This window comes from Leptopilina boulardi, unplaced genomic scaffold, assembly GCF_019393585.1.
Source record: "Leptopilina boulardi isolate dan_hultmark-lab unplaced genomic scaffold, ZJU_Lbou_2.1 LbouV2_44, whole genome shotgun sequence".
NCBI classification, from domain to species: Eukaryota; Metazoa; Arthropoda; class Insecta; order Hymenoptera; family Figitidae; genus Leptopilina; species Leptopilina boulardi.
The window spans coordinates 449,365-465,362 of NW_026137988.1; the positions used below are offsets into that span (position 1 = coordinate 449,365).

Genomic DNA, 15,998 nt, shown 5'->3' on the forward strand with positions numbered 1-15,998 from the left:
TTTTTATTATAATTAAAGAGATAAAATAAAATGAAATAGTTATTATACATATATTCCTTTAATTGAAAGCATTATTTTAAAATTTTATTTTTTCTCTTTAAGTATATTTTACAAAATAAAATAAAAAATTATTTGAATTCTTTTAAAAGATTCATTAAAATCTAATTTATTATTAAGCCTGAAAATTAATTTCGATAAATTATTATAATCATACAGGAATTATTGTTTATTACATTTGAAAATTAATAATAAAAACATTTTTGAATAAATAATTAATTTTTTACTTAATATATTTATCAGGAAATATATGTGTATGTGTTAGTGTGCGGATGGAAACATGGTGGGGGTCAAGTCTATCTGCGGCCTGGTCACACTACTTCTAACGTCATATCTTGAACTCGAAATATCTCGATGAACTGACACAGTCTGATTTAAAATGTTTATACTAATTATGTTGTGAAAACACCTTTAAACCAACCGTTGGTTGTTCCTGCACAACTGCATCTCCTGACCATTCAGTTTTTGTGTCACCGAGATTGTAGACGGACTATTATATAGTTTCATATCACTGAACTCTATATATCTGGAATGCTTTCTGCCATTGATGGTCGCGAGCCGAGAGAGAGGGCTGATTTTTGTATTCCTCTCCTTCTCTTGCTAAACTGCGCAGGCGTAATACAATACGTTCCAAAATTTTACTGTTAACTGTGTTATGTCATGTTCACGTATACATACTGTTAAATATTTTCTAATGGACCTGTACCGACAAAGAGGGGAATACAAAAATCAGACCTCTCTCTCGGTTCGCGACTTTCAATGGCAGACAGCATTCCAGATATATAGAGTTCAGTGTTTCATATTCCTGCGTTACATGTATGCTAAATATGAAACGAGCATAAGTTGGTTTCGCCTCGTCAAGGCCTTTCTCCAATAGGAACCTAAACTTTTGCGTTGCGTAACTGACGCGTTGATTTTAGCATTGGTTGCCAATAGCAACCGACGCAATGCATACGCAACGCAAGAGTTTAGGATCCTATTGGAGAAAGGCCTTGATCCTATTGGTACGGAAGCCTGTACGGCTCACGAGCGTCTCGGACGCAAGTGGCGGTGTTTCGTACCACAAGTGGCACGAAGTCCGTCCAACTTGTGGCAAGTTCGTTAGTTCGTGCCACTTGTGGAAAGTGGATTTTTTGAAGGGTCATTCACAAATATGACAATTTCGTTCGATTCTGTTGCCGTCTATTTCGTCAGTGCTTTTCATTTCAAGTATAATTTCATCCGGGCAAGTCCGTTTAATGTTTTTGAATAAAAATGAATTTGTTATTTTTTAATTGAAAATACATGTAATAGATTACATTTCAGTGTAAACAAATGATATTGACATCTTTATTAATCTTAAATATTCATAAAAATATACTTTTGATTTTAAAAAATAAAATCCTCTTCATGTATTTTAAATTAAAAAATGACAACATAACCAAAAAATCTTATTTTTATTCTAAACTAAGAAAAATTAAAAAAACTAAGAAAAAACTTCCGCTTAATTCTTAGTGGAATCCTTAGTTTATTAATATGTATATTTACGTTTGGAAGGAGTATTTATGTGTGAACTATAAAAAGTTTGTTCGATGACATTTACTAATATGCTAATATTACTAATATCTTATAAAATTCATTTCTTCTTCTTCACATGAAATTGAAATGAAAAGCACTGACGAAATAGATAGCAACAGGATCCAACGGAATTGTCATATTTGTGAATGACCCTTCAAAAAACACTTTCCACAAGTGGCACGAACTAACGAACTTGACACAAGTTGGACGGACTTCGTGCCACTTGTGGTACGAAACACCGCCACTTGCGTCCGAGACGCTCGTGAGCCGTACAGGCTTCTGTATATTGGAGAAAGGCCTTTACGAGGTGGCGCGTAGAAGCTTCCGTAGTACTTGGGTCATCCGCACACAATACTTTCATTTTTGTAGGGCTATGTTATCAATGAAAAAATTTTAAATTTACTTTTCTCGAAAAGGGCTAATGCGGTTAAATTATTTTTTGTTTAAAAATACTCTGGGAACCTCAAAGATTCAAAACCCACACGAAATTTTAGAGTGCAAGCAATTTTCATTTAAATCCATTTCAGGCGTACCGTTGTATCACGTAAGAATGAGAGAGAAACAAACAAATATCTTATATCGTTTTCTACCTCATGTTAAAGTGCCCTATTCACCATTTACGTTTATTTACTTTGTCATTGTGTGTTGGCCCATATACATATATGTGTTCGTGTAGTTAGTTTTGCATATAGTAGTGTTGCAAGGTCGCAACAAAGTTGTACTTGTAAATGATCATTTTACCGCGCTTTGCAAATTAATTCCTTTCAAATGTAATTGAATTAATACAGCGAGGTAGATAGGGTTACAAAGGATGCACCTTTCTTATTCGATTCAGGGCTCTTTAGCGGAAGTAGAACCGGTTTAAGCTCGGTTTTTTCTCGTGCCAAAAAAAACAGCTGATAGAAATGCTGCTGTTGGGATGGCTGTTGAATTTATTTTTAACAAGTTGAAGTCTGTGATAAATTCTACACTTAATTTTTAGTGTTTTATTATTTCTATTTTAACAAGTATTTCATCCCCTTTCTGAATATGATAGGGAAAAATGAGCAAGCCAAGGAAAATTCAAATTCGTGTCCAGATCGAATCAAATTAATCACCGAGAAAAGGCAATATCTGGAGGATACATCTGCACAGGTCTGCAATTGATATTCGCTGTGTGTTACTAATTTATTGATTATTATTTTATAGGGTTCTTAAAAATATTTTCTGACCCAAGGTAATGAAATATTATTGTGACATTTTTGTGGTTTGTAGGGTATTTCAATTAGATGTTTTTTTTAAACTTTTTGACCCATGTTTGAGACTTCTTCAGTAAATTTATTATTTTCTGCAAAGTATATGAAAATGTTTTACAATTTTCTGCAACAATTGTCGGGGTCAATAAATTTGAGAAACAAAAAAATTTCTAAAAAAAAACAGAATCTATGAACTGCCTTAACAAAACTTTCAGATTCACTTGATCACACTTTTGATTTTAATAACACGAAAATATTAAATAAAACTGCAAAATATAGAAAGAGATTGGTTTTTGAAATGACTCGAATTTTAACTACAAACTCAGTAAATGAATGAAAGGATATTGAGTGTTTGTCCGAAAATTTACCATTTTTTAAAGAATTTAGTAAAACAAATACTTGGAATGTGATATAAAATTTTTTTTGTGAATATCTCCTAAAGAATAATTTTTTTTATCTTTTATACACTACCTCTACTTATTCGATGACTATAAAACGGATTAAATCTTCAAAAATATTAAAACTAAAATTTTTTCCTTTTTATTTTCTAAAAGCTAATAAAATTCTGAAAGAAATGACACCTTCACAAAGAGAATAATATGTTACTTTTTCAATTAGATATCTAAGAAGAACCCAATTTTCAATGTTTTTACTATTTTTTTATTTCTCTGGCAAAAATTAATATTTTTCAACGTTCTTGGTCTCATAGGAATGGTATTTTGTTATACAATAAATAAAAAATTCAACTCTACGACAAAATATAATGTTTAAAAATGAAGTAAATTTAAGATTTACACATTTTCTCTCATTTAAATATTACTAATAATTGTTTAAGTTTTTTTGAGCCGTCTGTCACGGTTTGTATACACTAAGGAAGAATGTGGACATGAATTGTTTTAAATAATTTGAATTGTATAACAAAATACCATTCCTATGAGCCCAAGAACGTTGAAAAATATTAATTTTTGCCAGAGAAATAAAAAAAATAGTACAAAAACATTGAAAATTGGGTTTTCCTTGATATCTAATTGAAACAAGTTGTAAAATCAGATGTTCATTACATAAACATTTTGCTTCCTCTTTACGATCAGCAAAAAAATTTGCTTCCTCGTGGACAAAGCATTAACATTGAAATAAATATATATATTTTGACCATTTTTAAAAATCTTGTAAACGAAAGGACTACAAAGCTTTCTCCACGAGGAAGCAAAATTGACGTATTTTCTTTGTCAAGGTGTCATTTCTTTCAGAATTTTATTGGCTTTTAGAAAATAAAAAAGAAAAATTTTAGTTTGAATATTTTTGAAGATTTAATCCGTTTTATAGTCATCGAAAAAATTACTATGTGCAATAATTATTAAAATTACATGAATCAAGAAAAGCCAAGTTTTAGTTTTTTTGCTTCCTCGTAGAGGAAGCTTTGTAGTCCTTTCGTTTAGTGTATGTCTGTGTGTGTGTGGATCCCTTTTTTGTTTAGTCGATAACTTTAACAGGTTTTAATGGATTTAGATAAAATTTGGTAGGCTCATTTATCATATTAATATCTCAAATCTGACCAAAGGATTTTGAAAAATATCCCAAAAAAAAAATTTTATCGTCTTTTTTCCAAAAATTTTGTTTTAATCGAAAAAATTTTTAAATAGAAAAATTTAAGGTTATATATAATAAAATCGTTTTCCTTACGTCAAGACGAATCGATCGATATATATAAAGTATACATTTGAAGTAAATTTAAAGAATTAATGAAAGTTAAAAAATCAAAAATTGACATTTTGGCAATAAAATTTTGCTTTCTTCACGAGGAAGCAAATTTTTTTGCTGATCGTAAAGAGGAAGCAAAATGTTCATGTAATGAACATCTGAATTTACAACTTGTTTATAGAGTTTTAATGTTTTCCTTCTTTTCTATAACAATTTAAGGGGTTAGTACCACATCTTTTTTCAAGAAAATCTATTTTCTAAAAACTGCATATTCTTGTAGTAGAGATATGTAGAAATGCTATGGAAACTATTATTTTGTTTGGAAACTTCGGTAACATCAAAAAACGGGGTACAATGTAAAAGTCACGCGCTCATGGAGCGTACTCTTCGTGAGTACAATGTATGCTTTTATAAATATATGCCTATATAAATATAAATATATATCAAATTACACATATATGTATATAAATATTTATATAAAAGCATATAATGTATCCTGTCGTGTAAGGGGGCATTTTCTTGAAAAAGGACATGTTTTTGTAAATTCGCTTTTTCTCAAAACAACGTTTTTTGACCTGGCGGACATCACAAAAGAAAAACTATTGCACCGATTAAGCTCAAATTTTCATGGTTTATTCTACACATATACCGCTATCGTCGGAACTAGAATCATAATTTTTCATTAATATTTAACCATTTTTTAAAACAATTTAAGTTGAAAAAACAAGGTCAAAAATGAAAAAATTCCGCCATTTTGTTTTTTTCATCGAAAATAGTTGATTGTAGTTCCGACGATAGCGACGAGCTTACTTTTCAACCAAATATCAAAAATGTAATTTTTCGGTGACCTGAATTGGAGATATCGTGTCCGCCAATCACAAGTAGGATGTGGTACTAACCCCTTAAATGAAAGTGAAATTCGTCAAAGAATATTACAAATTATCAAACAATAGAATTTTTATGTTCTTTACAGATTTCAAAATAATAAATTTACAGAAGAGGACCTGATCAAGGGTGGAAAGGTTTGACAAAAAACATAGTTTTTAAATAGTTCATGGTCCCTACAAACCACAAAAACGTCACATTAATATATGTGACAGGGAAAGTTAAAAGGGAATTCCTTTTTTCTCCTGAACCTGACGTGCTACAGACTTCTATATAGGCCTAAATTAAACCTTAAATCGTACACTTTAAGACCCATATGAGGCAAAATTTCTCAAGTGTCACAGGTTCAAAAATACGTAATTTCCAGGAGGGCGTTTTGTTCTGTTTTTGAATAATTAAAAAAAAGAATAAAAAAATTCACCTAGTCGGACGCGCAACTGTTGTGTCGAGACGTCTGTTTGGTCTAAGATACATTGGAAATTTTTATCCAATAATATTGAGATCCCTTCTGCTGGAACCTCCAGAATTGAATTTTTATAATTCAAGTATACCAAAATTTTGGGCGCAAAGCCCGATTTTTGGGCTCCTTTATATTTTTCAAAAAATCAAATTTTGGGTGGAGGTGCCAGGGGAACTTTCCGCTAGCACCTCCATTGAAGAAAATTTAAAAAAATTTTAAAATAAAGTAGGTGGGATTTTTGGGCTAATTTAGGGCTTACAAAAAAACATTATAAAAATTTTAAAAAATCATCCCTTATAATAAAACGACCACTCTCAAAAAATCATTCACTCCAAAAAATTACAATCACCTTACGCGGCAGAAGGCGCGTTCATCAGGTTACGTGAAATACTGCTGTGGATACCACCCGACTTTGTCCGCACTATTTTTCCATCATTTTTAGGGTTCCGTACCCGAAGGGGGAACCTTATTAATAAGACTAGTGAAGCAAGGCATGTACCCCTCCCTTAGCGGCCACACGAATTTATCTAGAGGGCTGAAATTTGGTACACATACACTGAAAAACTTTTGGGGCAGCTGCTCTCCCAATCGAAAAATTTCTATATTCAGTTAACTTCATACTCAATATTTATCATGAGTTTTTATATGAGTGAAGTTAACTGAATATAAAAATATTTCGATTGGGAGAGCAGCTGCCCCAAAAGTTTTTCAGTGTATGTATTTTGGCGTGTAGATTACAGGAAAAATATAGGGAATCTTATAGGAATTGATTATCATAACGTTGTCAAGGAAAAACCATAAATTTTTACGAAAAATGACTATGTATCCCCCTGGTGGCCACATTTTTTCACATAGAAAGCTCAAATTTGGTACACTAATCTATTTTTACGTGAAAATTACAGGAAAAATATAGCGAACACGATTGGAGTTGATGATTATATTTTGTTTTTAAGGAAAACTCATATTTGTAGAAAAAATCATGGATTTTTCGAATAAAAAAAGCAGAAAATTTTATCTTAAGGGATTCAAATTTATACATTTTTACGTTTTTTTATGTGTAGATTACAAAAAAAAATATTGCGAGAACGATTGGAGTTGATTATCATAGCGTTTTCATGGAAAAACTGATAATTTTCGATAAAAATCATGAATTTTCTTCAAAAAAACGAAGAAAAATTTTATCTAAAGGGTGTAGATGACAAGAAAAATATAGTGAGCACGATTGGAGTTGATAATCATAGCGTTTTCAAGGAAAAACTGATAATTTTCTATATATGTAACTATGTGTCTATATGTTTTCATGCTCACATTACAGGAAAAATTAAGCAAAATTGGAATTTTTTTACCCGCCTTCACACTTTAACCCCTTTAAATTTTAGGTTTAAGGGTACGGAACCCTCGGTTTTATTGCGAGTGTAACTCGCACTTGTCCGATTTTTTATGTTAGTTATGGTTTTTTGGATTTTTCTCGAAAAATGATCACTTTTGATAAAAAATGTATAAGAGATGAAATTTGTGTTTTTTTTGAGACCTACAACTTTTGTCTAAATAATTTTTTGAAATTTTTTTTTATGAGATAATCGCAAAAAACCATGATTTTATGGTGTTTTTTATGGTTTTTATCATGTTAATCAAATTTGCGCCAATTTTCACTATCACTTTTGTAATCAACGCATCAAAATACGTTAGTATACTTACAAGTACAAAATTTCTCTATAGTTATGATGTACTCTGTTTCTGCATCATTTGTTATGATTTTTTGGATTTTTCTCGAAAAATTCTTAAAATTTAAGAAAATTAGGTCTGTTAAGCTAACGTAACCAACTTGATGAATCCGGTTGGCACTTAAATCAAAATTTGGTGCTAATTTAGTGACACATTGCTAAATTTAGTGCTCTGCATTTAAAAAATCGTGATTACGCTGACTTAACATTATGCTGACGTAATCATACCTTATAAATGCACTAAATCGAAAAATCGACCCCATCAGAATTTAGTGCTTCCAGTATACTATACTTCCAAATTTTATGCTCTGCAGTTTTTTTTAAAAATGATGTAATTAAGCTGGCTAAACGTTATGCTGGCTTAATCATACCTTAAAAATGCATTGAATTCCACCCTTTGGGTAGTTGAAACAAAGGATTCCAGTATACTATACTTCCAAATTTTATGCTCTGCAGTTTTTTTTAAAAATGATGTAATTAAGCTGGCTAAACGTTATGCTGGCTTAATCATACCTTAAAAATGCATTGAATTCCACCCTTTGGGTAGTTGAAACAAAGGAAGTTAAACTTAACAATTTTAATTTTAACTTCCTTATATAATATTCTTCATTATTATAAAATAGTTTAATAGGAACCCGTATGGAAACGTTTATTGGGTACCAATCTGGCTCTGATTGGGTTTCCTAATGTCTAAAGTGGGCAACGCAGACAACGCCCAAAGTAGTTTTGTAACGCTGAAGCTATATAATTTGGAAAATCTTAAATTTATCTTAAATATTTATTTAAATATTGATAATTCGGGATTTTTGTAATTCAAGGCTGTGACAATTCGGGATACACAGAGAAAACCTAGTCTCATTTTTGTTGCACTTCAAAATGAGTAGCGTACGCTACTCAACGCTACTCATTTTGAGACAAGTTTTGCTTCCTCGTGGAGGAAGCTTTGTAGTCCTTTCGTTTATAAAACTGTTTAAAGTGGCGGAAACAAATTTTTTTCTTTATAGAAACATATTATATGAGATCCTGATCAATTGTCCGGATGTATGTATGTGTGGGTGTGTGTGTGGTTCCCTTTTTTGTTTAGAAGATAACTTTAACAGGTTTTAATGGATTTATATAAAATTTGGTAGGCTCATTTATCATATTAATATCTCAAATCTGTTGTGTGGGCATCCTTTTTTTTCAATTAATGTGTATATTTAATTAATCTTTTAACACCCAAGAAAAATTGATAGTAGGTATAAACTTATGAAACACCATACTAGGTATTTTCAAAATCGCTGATTATACATTTTATGTCGAATTGACAATTTGACAGTTGAGAGCTGTTATTTAATGCAACAGTCGAAGTTTCTAAAAAATAATTATATTTAACAAAATTGACGTTATATGGGTTTTCGGGGTCGCTCATTACAATTATGATGTCAAATTGGCTGTTGACAGCTGTCAATTAAACTGTCAACTTTTCTAAACAGTAATTATTTTTAACGAAAATGGCAATAACAGGGTTTTTTGGGTCGCTGATTACGAATATGATGTCAAATTGACAATTATTTGTCATTATTATTGTCATTTATATTTCATGTTCTAATGTTGGAATATTCTTGTAAGTTCGAAAAATCTTATGTAATTTTTGTTTTTTACAATAATATTGATGCATTATTCATATTATAATATTTTTAAAATTTTTTATTTTATTATTCCCAAAATATTCCAATGGAATATTCCCACAATATTCCAAAGAAATATTCCTGAAGTAATCCTATGAAATATCCAAATATTCTTGCAACATTTCAAAAGAATATTTCAAAAAGTGGTTATTTTTATGCTCCTGGAATGTAAATGGAATTTTATTTTAAAATATTCCCAATATTTTAATGAAATATTCCAGGAATGTGATTGGAATATCCCGTGTTATTCAGAAATTATCATTTTCATTTCAATTATGGTAGTTTTCCTTCATTTTATTGCGGATTCTCCTAGGGTGTCCACAACCGGGTACTAGTTTTTTTTCACTAAAAGTAATCACTTCACTAAATTCTTAATAAAATCTTTCCAATTGAAGGAATCAATTTAGTTTTTTTTTAAAGTTACCTAAGGCCTCTAGATTGACACTGATACACACAAGTCTCATAATATGCATTTGGTTAAAAGTTATGAGCCATAAACAAAAGGGTGCTCAAAAGTGGAACTATTCCCTTACTATAGTGAAAAAGAAGGATACTAAAAATTGGATTTCATAAAGCTTAAAAGACTGTTTTTTAAATTTTATATTTATATCATATCTATGCGCATGAGCGCGATTAGTCCGCGTAAATTCGAAAAGAGATGTAAAATCTCAAAGCCACGTGTCCCGAAGTGATTTTTTTTTTCATGATTATTTTGTCAATTCTTACCTGTAAATCAAAATTGTTTCCATTTTTTACTATTTTTACACTCGACAATGGTTCATATGAAAGTGAATCGTATGTTACTACATTCTTATCTAAATTGTAAGCAACTTTTCCGTTTTCCGTTCTTTGTGTACTTGTTTTTTACTTAGATTCTTTAGATTTTTTGGTGTTTAACCCTCCCTAGTTCTCTTCATTTTGAGAGGCCAAAATTTCTAGCGCACTTTTGATTTTCTGACATTCGTCGCAGATTTTCTCGCTATTCGTATCTATCGAACTATTATGTACAATATTTTTGAGGCACACTTGAAAAACATAATTTGTCACCTCTTGTAGCGGATTTTTTGGTTTTGATGTTATTTTTTCTTCATTTTTAGTTACTTCTAAAATCAGAATCAGAATTGAATCAGAATTGTCATTTTCCGTAACCATTTCGGAATTGTCTTTTTCGACAACACAAGCTTCGTTTAGAACAATTTCGTCTCTAAGTGAAGAATCAGCACTACTATTAAAATCAATTTCCATCGCTCTTGCCCCGATAATATTTGAACGGCCTGTCACATAAGAGAGGAAAAAGTCAACGAAATCATCTAATCTCATAAGCGTTTTTTGTGGTAAATCTTTTTTGATATCTTTGATGTGGCTTTCAACAGGGGCACTTGTGGCGGGAATTTTGCCATAACCAAACTTATCTCTTAAATCTTAATATACAAAATCATAAAGGGAACGATTTCATATCTTCCATTAAACGAGCCGCCAATTGTCGAAGATAATAAGCATTATCATGTTTTCCGTGTTCACAACTTGCTGTTTTAAGAAACTTACGTTTCTGATCACATTGAGTCATTCTTTTAGAACCGACGACTTGTCCATCTGTTTCGCAATGTGCTACTGTGAGAATATCTTTCAATATTCTTTCAGCATTTTGCAGACTTGCGCATTAAATCAGTTGTCCGATTGACGCTTTATAGAAGAATTGAATTTTTTTCAATTTTGTCAATTTAGCCAAGAAATCGCGATATAACTTTATAAAATGGGCAACGTCTATACGAATATAACATCGTGGTATTTGATTTTCTCCAGTAGCAATGTTATATTCATCAATAGTAAAAAATTGTGTAAAAGCTTGAATTGCTGCTGTCAGAATTGCTTTAGCTTCATCAGTTGTAAATTCTTTTGGATCTGGTGCACCAAGTCGAGTCCATTCCTTTAAAAAGAACCTTATAGCATTAGTGTTATGAACTTCGCTGAACATGGAGGCCACAATGTACTGCCCAACAAGATCATTGACGACAATCAAGTACAGAAAAGTTGGTTTTCTTTTTTCTCCTTTGACCCATTCCATCGATTTTACTAATCCGCCGATTGCATCGAAACATACACTTGCTACATCAGTTTTTGCATGTCGCAAATATAAACTTTGTTGGTGATTAGTCCAGAAGTGTACAAAAAATGGATTGTGTTCAATGCTATGAATGGCGTTAATTTGCTTTGAAAATTTCATAATTTCTAAAGCGTTCCTAGGATCCTGATGCAAATGTTTTGAGTTAACCATCTCTGTTTTGACTACTTTTAAAACTGAAGCTTTAGATAATTTACCTGGTTCTCCATCTCCAGGTTTCATTATTAATGCAGCTTTTTCAGTTCTGTACATTATTAATTAATTTAATTATGTTTGAACAAAATACAGTGAATGTGTGATGTTTTTTTAAAGAGAATCAGTTATATATATTTAATACTTCAATTGAAATTTATGGAATAAACCTCTATTTATAATTTTTGAGAAAAGTAAAATTGTCATTTTTTATTTTAGTTTTTCTTCAATTATATTTTTATATTGCTTTTTTTAAATAAAATAAACCACAAACAATTTTTGTTGCCTTATTTTCTTCTGTTATCCAGTGTTCCTATCTGCCGGATTCCAATCTAAGGCAAGTTTTTGTCTTTTCGTTGTCTTCTAAAGTATTACTCTTTTTTTATTTATATTTTTTTCAACAAATAGAGCCTCAAAAGTTTTTTTATCGGCAAAAATTTTAAAATCATCTTCCTCGTCATCGGAAATTATTTCTTCGGAAACATTCAAATCACCACTTAAATTTGTATTTTCCTTTATATCTTGATTGCTTGCAGTTTGCGGTAGTCCTAACTTGTTGCGAATATCTGAATTACACAGCTTATTATAAAAAGTCACTGCAGACCATTTTCCGTCCAAATCGTCTGACAGGTTTTGCCATACTTGGTCTTTTTTACCTTTTAATTTCCCATTTTATAGAAAAATTTCTTTTTTTCGTTTTAAAATACATGAAATCCATGTACTTTCAAGAACACTCGGCTTTTTTTCCACAATAGAAGTCATATTACGAAAAACATATCATTAAATCTTAACAGAAATTATGTGATCTCTTATGTCAACAATGAAACATAACCCCGAAATCACAAAGAACTGTTACATGATTACCTACAACAATTTCTCACTAGATGGCGCAAGACTATCACTTAAAAAGTGTATCAACGCCAGGGATGGGTATATTGCATAAATAAAAATCGGAGAATTTTTCTTAGTTTATGTATATTTATATGTTAATTTAATTATTTAAGACCCCTCTTACATTAAATTTTATAGTTTATTACGAATGAAATCATATGATAATTTTCGGATTTTTGTGATTATTTTCCTAGTTTTCCCGGTCATTTTCCAATTTTCCCCGATCTACTCGCCACGCTGGTTGCCACAAAAATTTGTTGTTGTTTTCAGACTTTTCTCACTACTTTCCAGACAGAATTAATTTTTTCCTTAACCAGATAAGAAGAGTTGAAAAGGTACGATTACGCCAGCTTAACGTTAAGCCAGCGTAATCACGGATTTTTTTTAAAAAATGCAGAGCATAAAATTTGGGAGTATGCTATAATGGAAGCACTAAATTTTGACGAGGTCGATTTTTCGATTTAGTTAAATTTGTAAGGTATGATTACGCCAGTTTAATGTTAAGTCAGCGTAATCACGTTTTTTTAAATGCAGAGCACTAAATTTAGCAATGTGGCACTAAACTAGCACTAAATTTTGATATAAGTGCCAACCGGATTCATCAAGTTGGTTACGTCAGCTTAACAGGTGGAATACGTGGAATTTTTCGAAAAATAACTGATAAAGACTTTTTAACGTTTAACTTCCTATTATGTTAAATGAAAATTTGAGCAAATGAAAATTCGAACAGATAAAAATTCTGTAATATAGAAAATTGATTTGATGAAAATTCTGCAAAATATTAATTCGAACAAATAAAAATTCGACTCAAAAATAATTATGACAAATGAAATTCCATAAAAAGAAAATTCTAACTAATGATTTTTAGAACATAATCATGCGTCCCGAAGATAGCACCCCATTTTAAAAAGGAATTTAATTTCTTTAGTATTGACTATCAAACGTTTAAAAGTGACTATCACACAATATCAAACGACCATCAAACGATTCTATATAGAAAGATTTTCATTTTATTGAGTTGCGGTGCTAATTTCACGAAACTATTTTTAGAGTGTCTTGAACCTAATTTTTTTCAAAATTTAAAATTTTTCTTTTATCTTGCGCATATGAGTCTTAAAATGTTGTGTACGATCTAAGCTTTAATTTAAACCTATATAGAAGTCTCTATCACATCGGGTTAAGGAGAAAAAATAGTAAAAACCCTCAAAAACACAGTTTTTGGAGAATTTACTCCAACTTTACTCAAAATCCTGACGTGATACGCAATTTCGGAACCCGGGTTCGTGTTTAGGACACAAAAATACATTGGAAACCACTCTGACATCTCAAAAAAAGAACCTTGTAGACCTTTGTAATTAACCAAATATGATTTTGATGTAATGTGATGTTAATCAAAGCTAATAGTTTATAACTTAACGATCACGTTCAATTTTAAATGATACAAATATTTATAAAAAAGAAATTGTTTTGTTAGAAAAATATGCAATACCTAAATATTTATTTTAATTCTGAATTAAAAAACAAAATGGGATTAAAATATGAAAAAAGCATGATGATATTATTATTATTGAAGATTAAATAAATAATGAAGAAAGTGAAAATGAAACAGATACACTGAAAAAAAAGGAGTTTAATTTCAACTCCCTAGGGGATGCTATAAAAGTCCCACCCTTTTGGAGTTGAAGCGAAGGGAGTTAATGCTTTACAAGTTAATTTTATGCCTGGGGGAGTTGGTTTTAAGAAGTTAATTTAATTATTAGCTCCCTGTTTGAGTTGATTTTTAACTCGAAAATTTTAACTCCCTAATTTTTTTACAGTGTAGATGTACTAGTATTTTAAAAATTATTATCATATTATAATAAATTGTATGAGAAACAAATTTTATAATTTTACAGGCACAAAGTGAAATAAAACTCTGCTTCAAGCGACTGGTTGATGTCATAAAATCCAGAGAAAAACAACTTTTACGCCAGGTTGATGCCATTCACCGACAACAATTGTCCCTTGTACAGTCAAATTTAAAACTCCATTCTTCCATACCTTCATTAATTGTTAATCTCAGTAAAGAAAATGATCTCGAGAAGGAAGTGTTACAATTCGGTAAAATCGAATTATCCGACAATAATTGTATAATTAATGATGCAGAGCCCTATAAAGTTGAGGATTATCAAGAAGCGAATCGAGATCATGTCAGTTTTGATAAGGAATTGCAAATCGAGAAAACAGAAAGTCCGTCCAATTCAGAAATACAAAATGAATGTTTTGAAACAAAAATCGTTTCAACTAAATCATGGGATTTAAATTCAACGGAATTAATGAACATTCAATTAATTGATGACGATTTTGATGATTCTTGTGTGACAAATCCAGAAATTAGTCTGATGGAATTGTTCGATTACAGTTTATGTTGTCGAGGAACTGAACATTCTTCAAAAGAACATCATTTTACAATAGTTGAAAAAGCTTCAGTACAAACAAGAAATAAGGAGAATATTTCGGATATTGTCGAAGAGAAAAAGGAATTTCATAAAAATCACAATGTATCGACTGACGATTCTGAACATCCAAAACAAGTTCAACAGTGGTTGCAGCAGATCTTAATTGAAACAGAAACAGAACCGAATGTACCTGAAATAGAACAATTCTCGGAAATCCCTAAGAGCCGAGTCTTCCCTGATTTTCCACTGGAAACATAATAAGAAAAAAATAAAGTCAAATGTCAAAGAGGACTTTGATTTTGAATTACTTTTCTTTTAATTTTAAATATTGCTCTATAAGGGGGCCAAATTTCTATATAAATATGGAAATGGAATTCGTACCGAAAAGTCTGATTTTTCTTTATACTATTTCTATACTGTCCAACTAATTTATAATTTTTCTAAAACAGTCTGTATTTGAAAGCCATATGTACTTATTTTACTTATATTTTCTTCGTTTATTATTTATGAATTTCTTAGTAATAATAATAATAATAATAATAATAATAATAATAATGTGAAAGCGAGAATGATTGTGTCTAAACGAGAGAATGAAAATAAATTATTCGAATCCAATTTTTTCCACTTATTTAAAATGCATATTTTAAAAAATATAAACAAAAATCCCTGTACAAAAAAATGGCCTATAAGGTAAGTAAATCAATTGCTGCGCATGTTACTCAGATTTTTTAATAATTAGATTAAGGACGTTTATCCACGGAAATGCAGACCTATAGAAAAGAATAATTGATTAACATTTAAATAATTAAAATAATATTGTAAATTGTACTTTCTGAAAGATGAGATATCAATTTTCAAGAAAAAAATTTAAAACCTACAAAATTTATTTGTTTATACAATTTGCATGGGGTAACGTTTTTTTGTTATACCGCTTCTACAAAATTTTTTAAAAATGATTCGATTTTAATGTAATATGACTTATTTTCTTTAAAAAATGATTCTCTACAACTTCACCGTGGGGATTTTTAAACAAGCAAGCCGTTTGGAAAATATGACTATTTGTTTA

The 15,998-nt window shown here is 30.4% G+C and overlaps 1 protein-coding gene across 1 annotated transcript; it reads left to right on the forward strand.

The window, feature by feature from the left end:
* Positions 1 to 2,267: 2,267 nt before the first annotated feature.
* Positions 2,268 to 15,547, forward strand: LOC127289522 (uncharacterized). Its single transcript, XM_051317504.1, has 2 exons — positions 2,268 to 2,748; positions 14,390 to 15,547. Exons 1-2 carry the CDS (start codon positions 2,644 to 2,646, stop codon positions 15,188 to 15,190), a joined length of 906 nt encoding a protein of 301 aa, XP_051173461.1. The 5' UTR covers positions 2,268 to 2,643; the 3' UTR covers positions 15,191 to 15,547.
* The last annotated feature ends 451 nt before the right edge of the window (positions 15,548 to 15,998 follow it).

Bases quoted from the DNA above. Each gene is read 5' to 3' on its own strand.
- LOC127289522 (XM_051317504.1), top strand. From the start codon at position 2,644: ATGATAGGGAAAAATGAGCAAGCCAAGGAAAATTCAAATTCGTGTCCA. The intron at 2,749-14,389 runs GTCTGCAATTGA...ATAATTTTACAG, and splicing joins TGGAGGATACATCTGCACAG to GCACAAAGTGAAATAAAACT.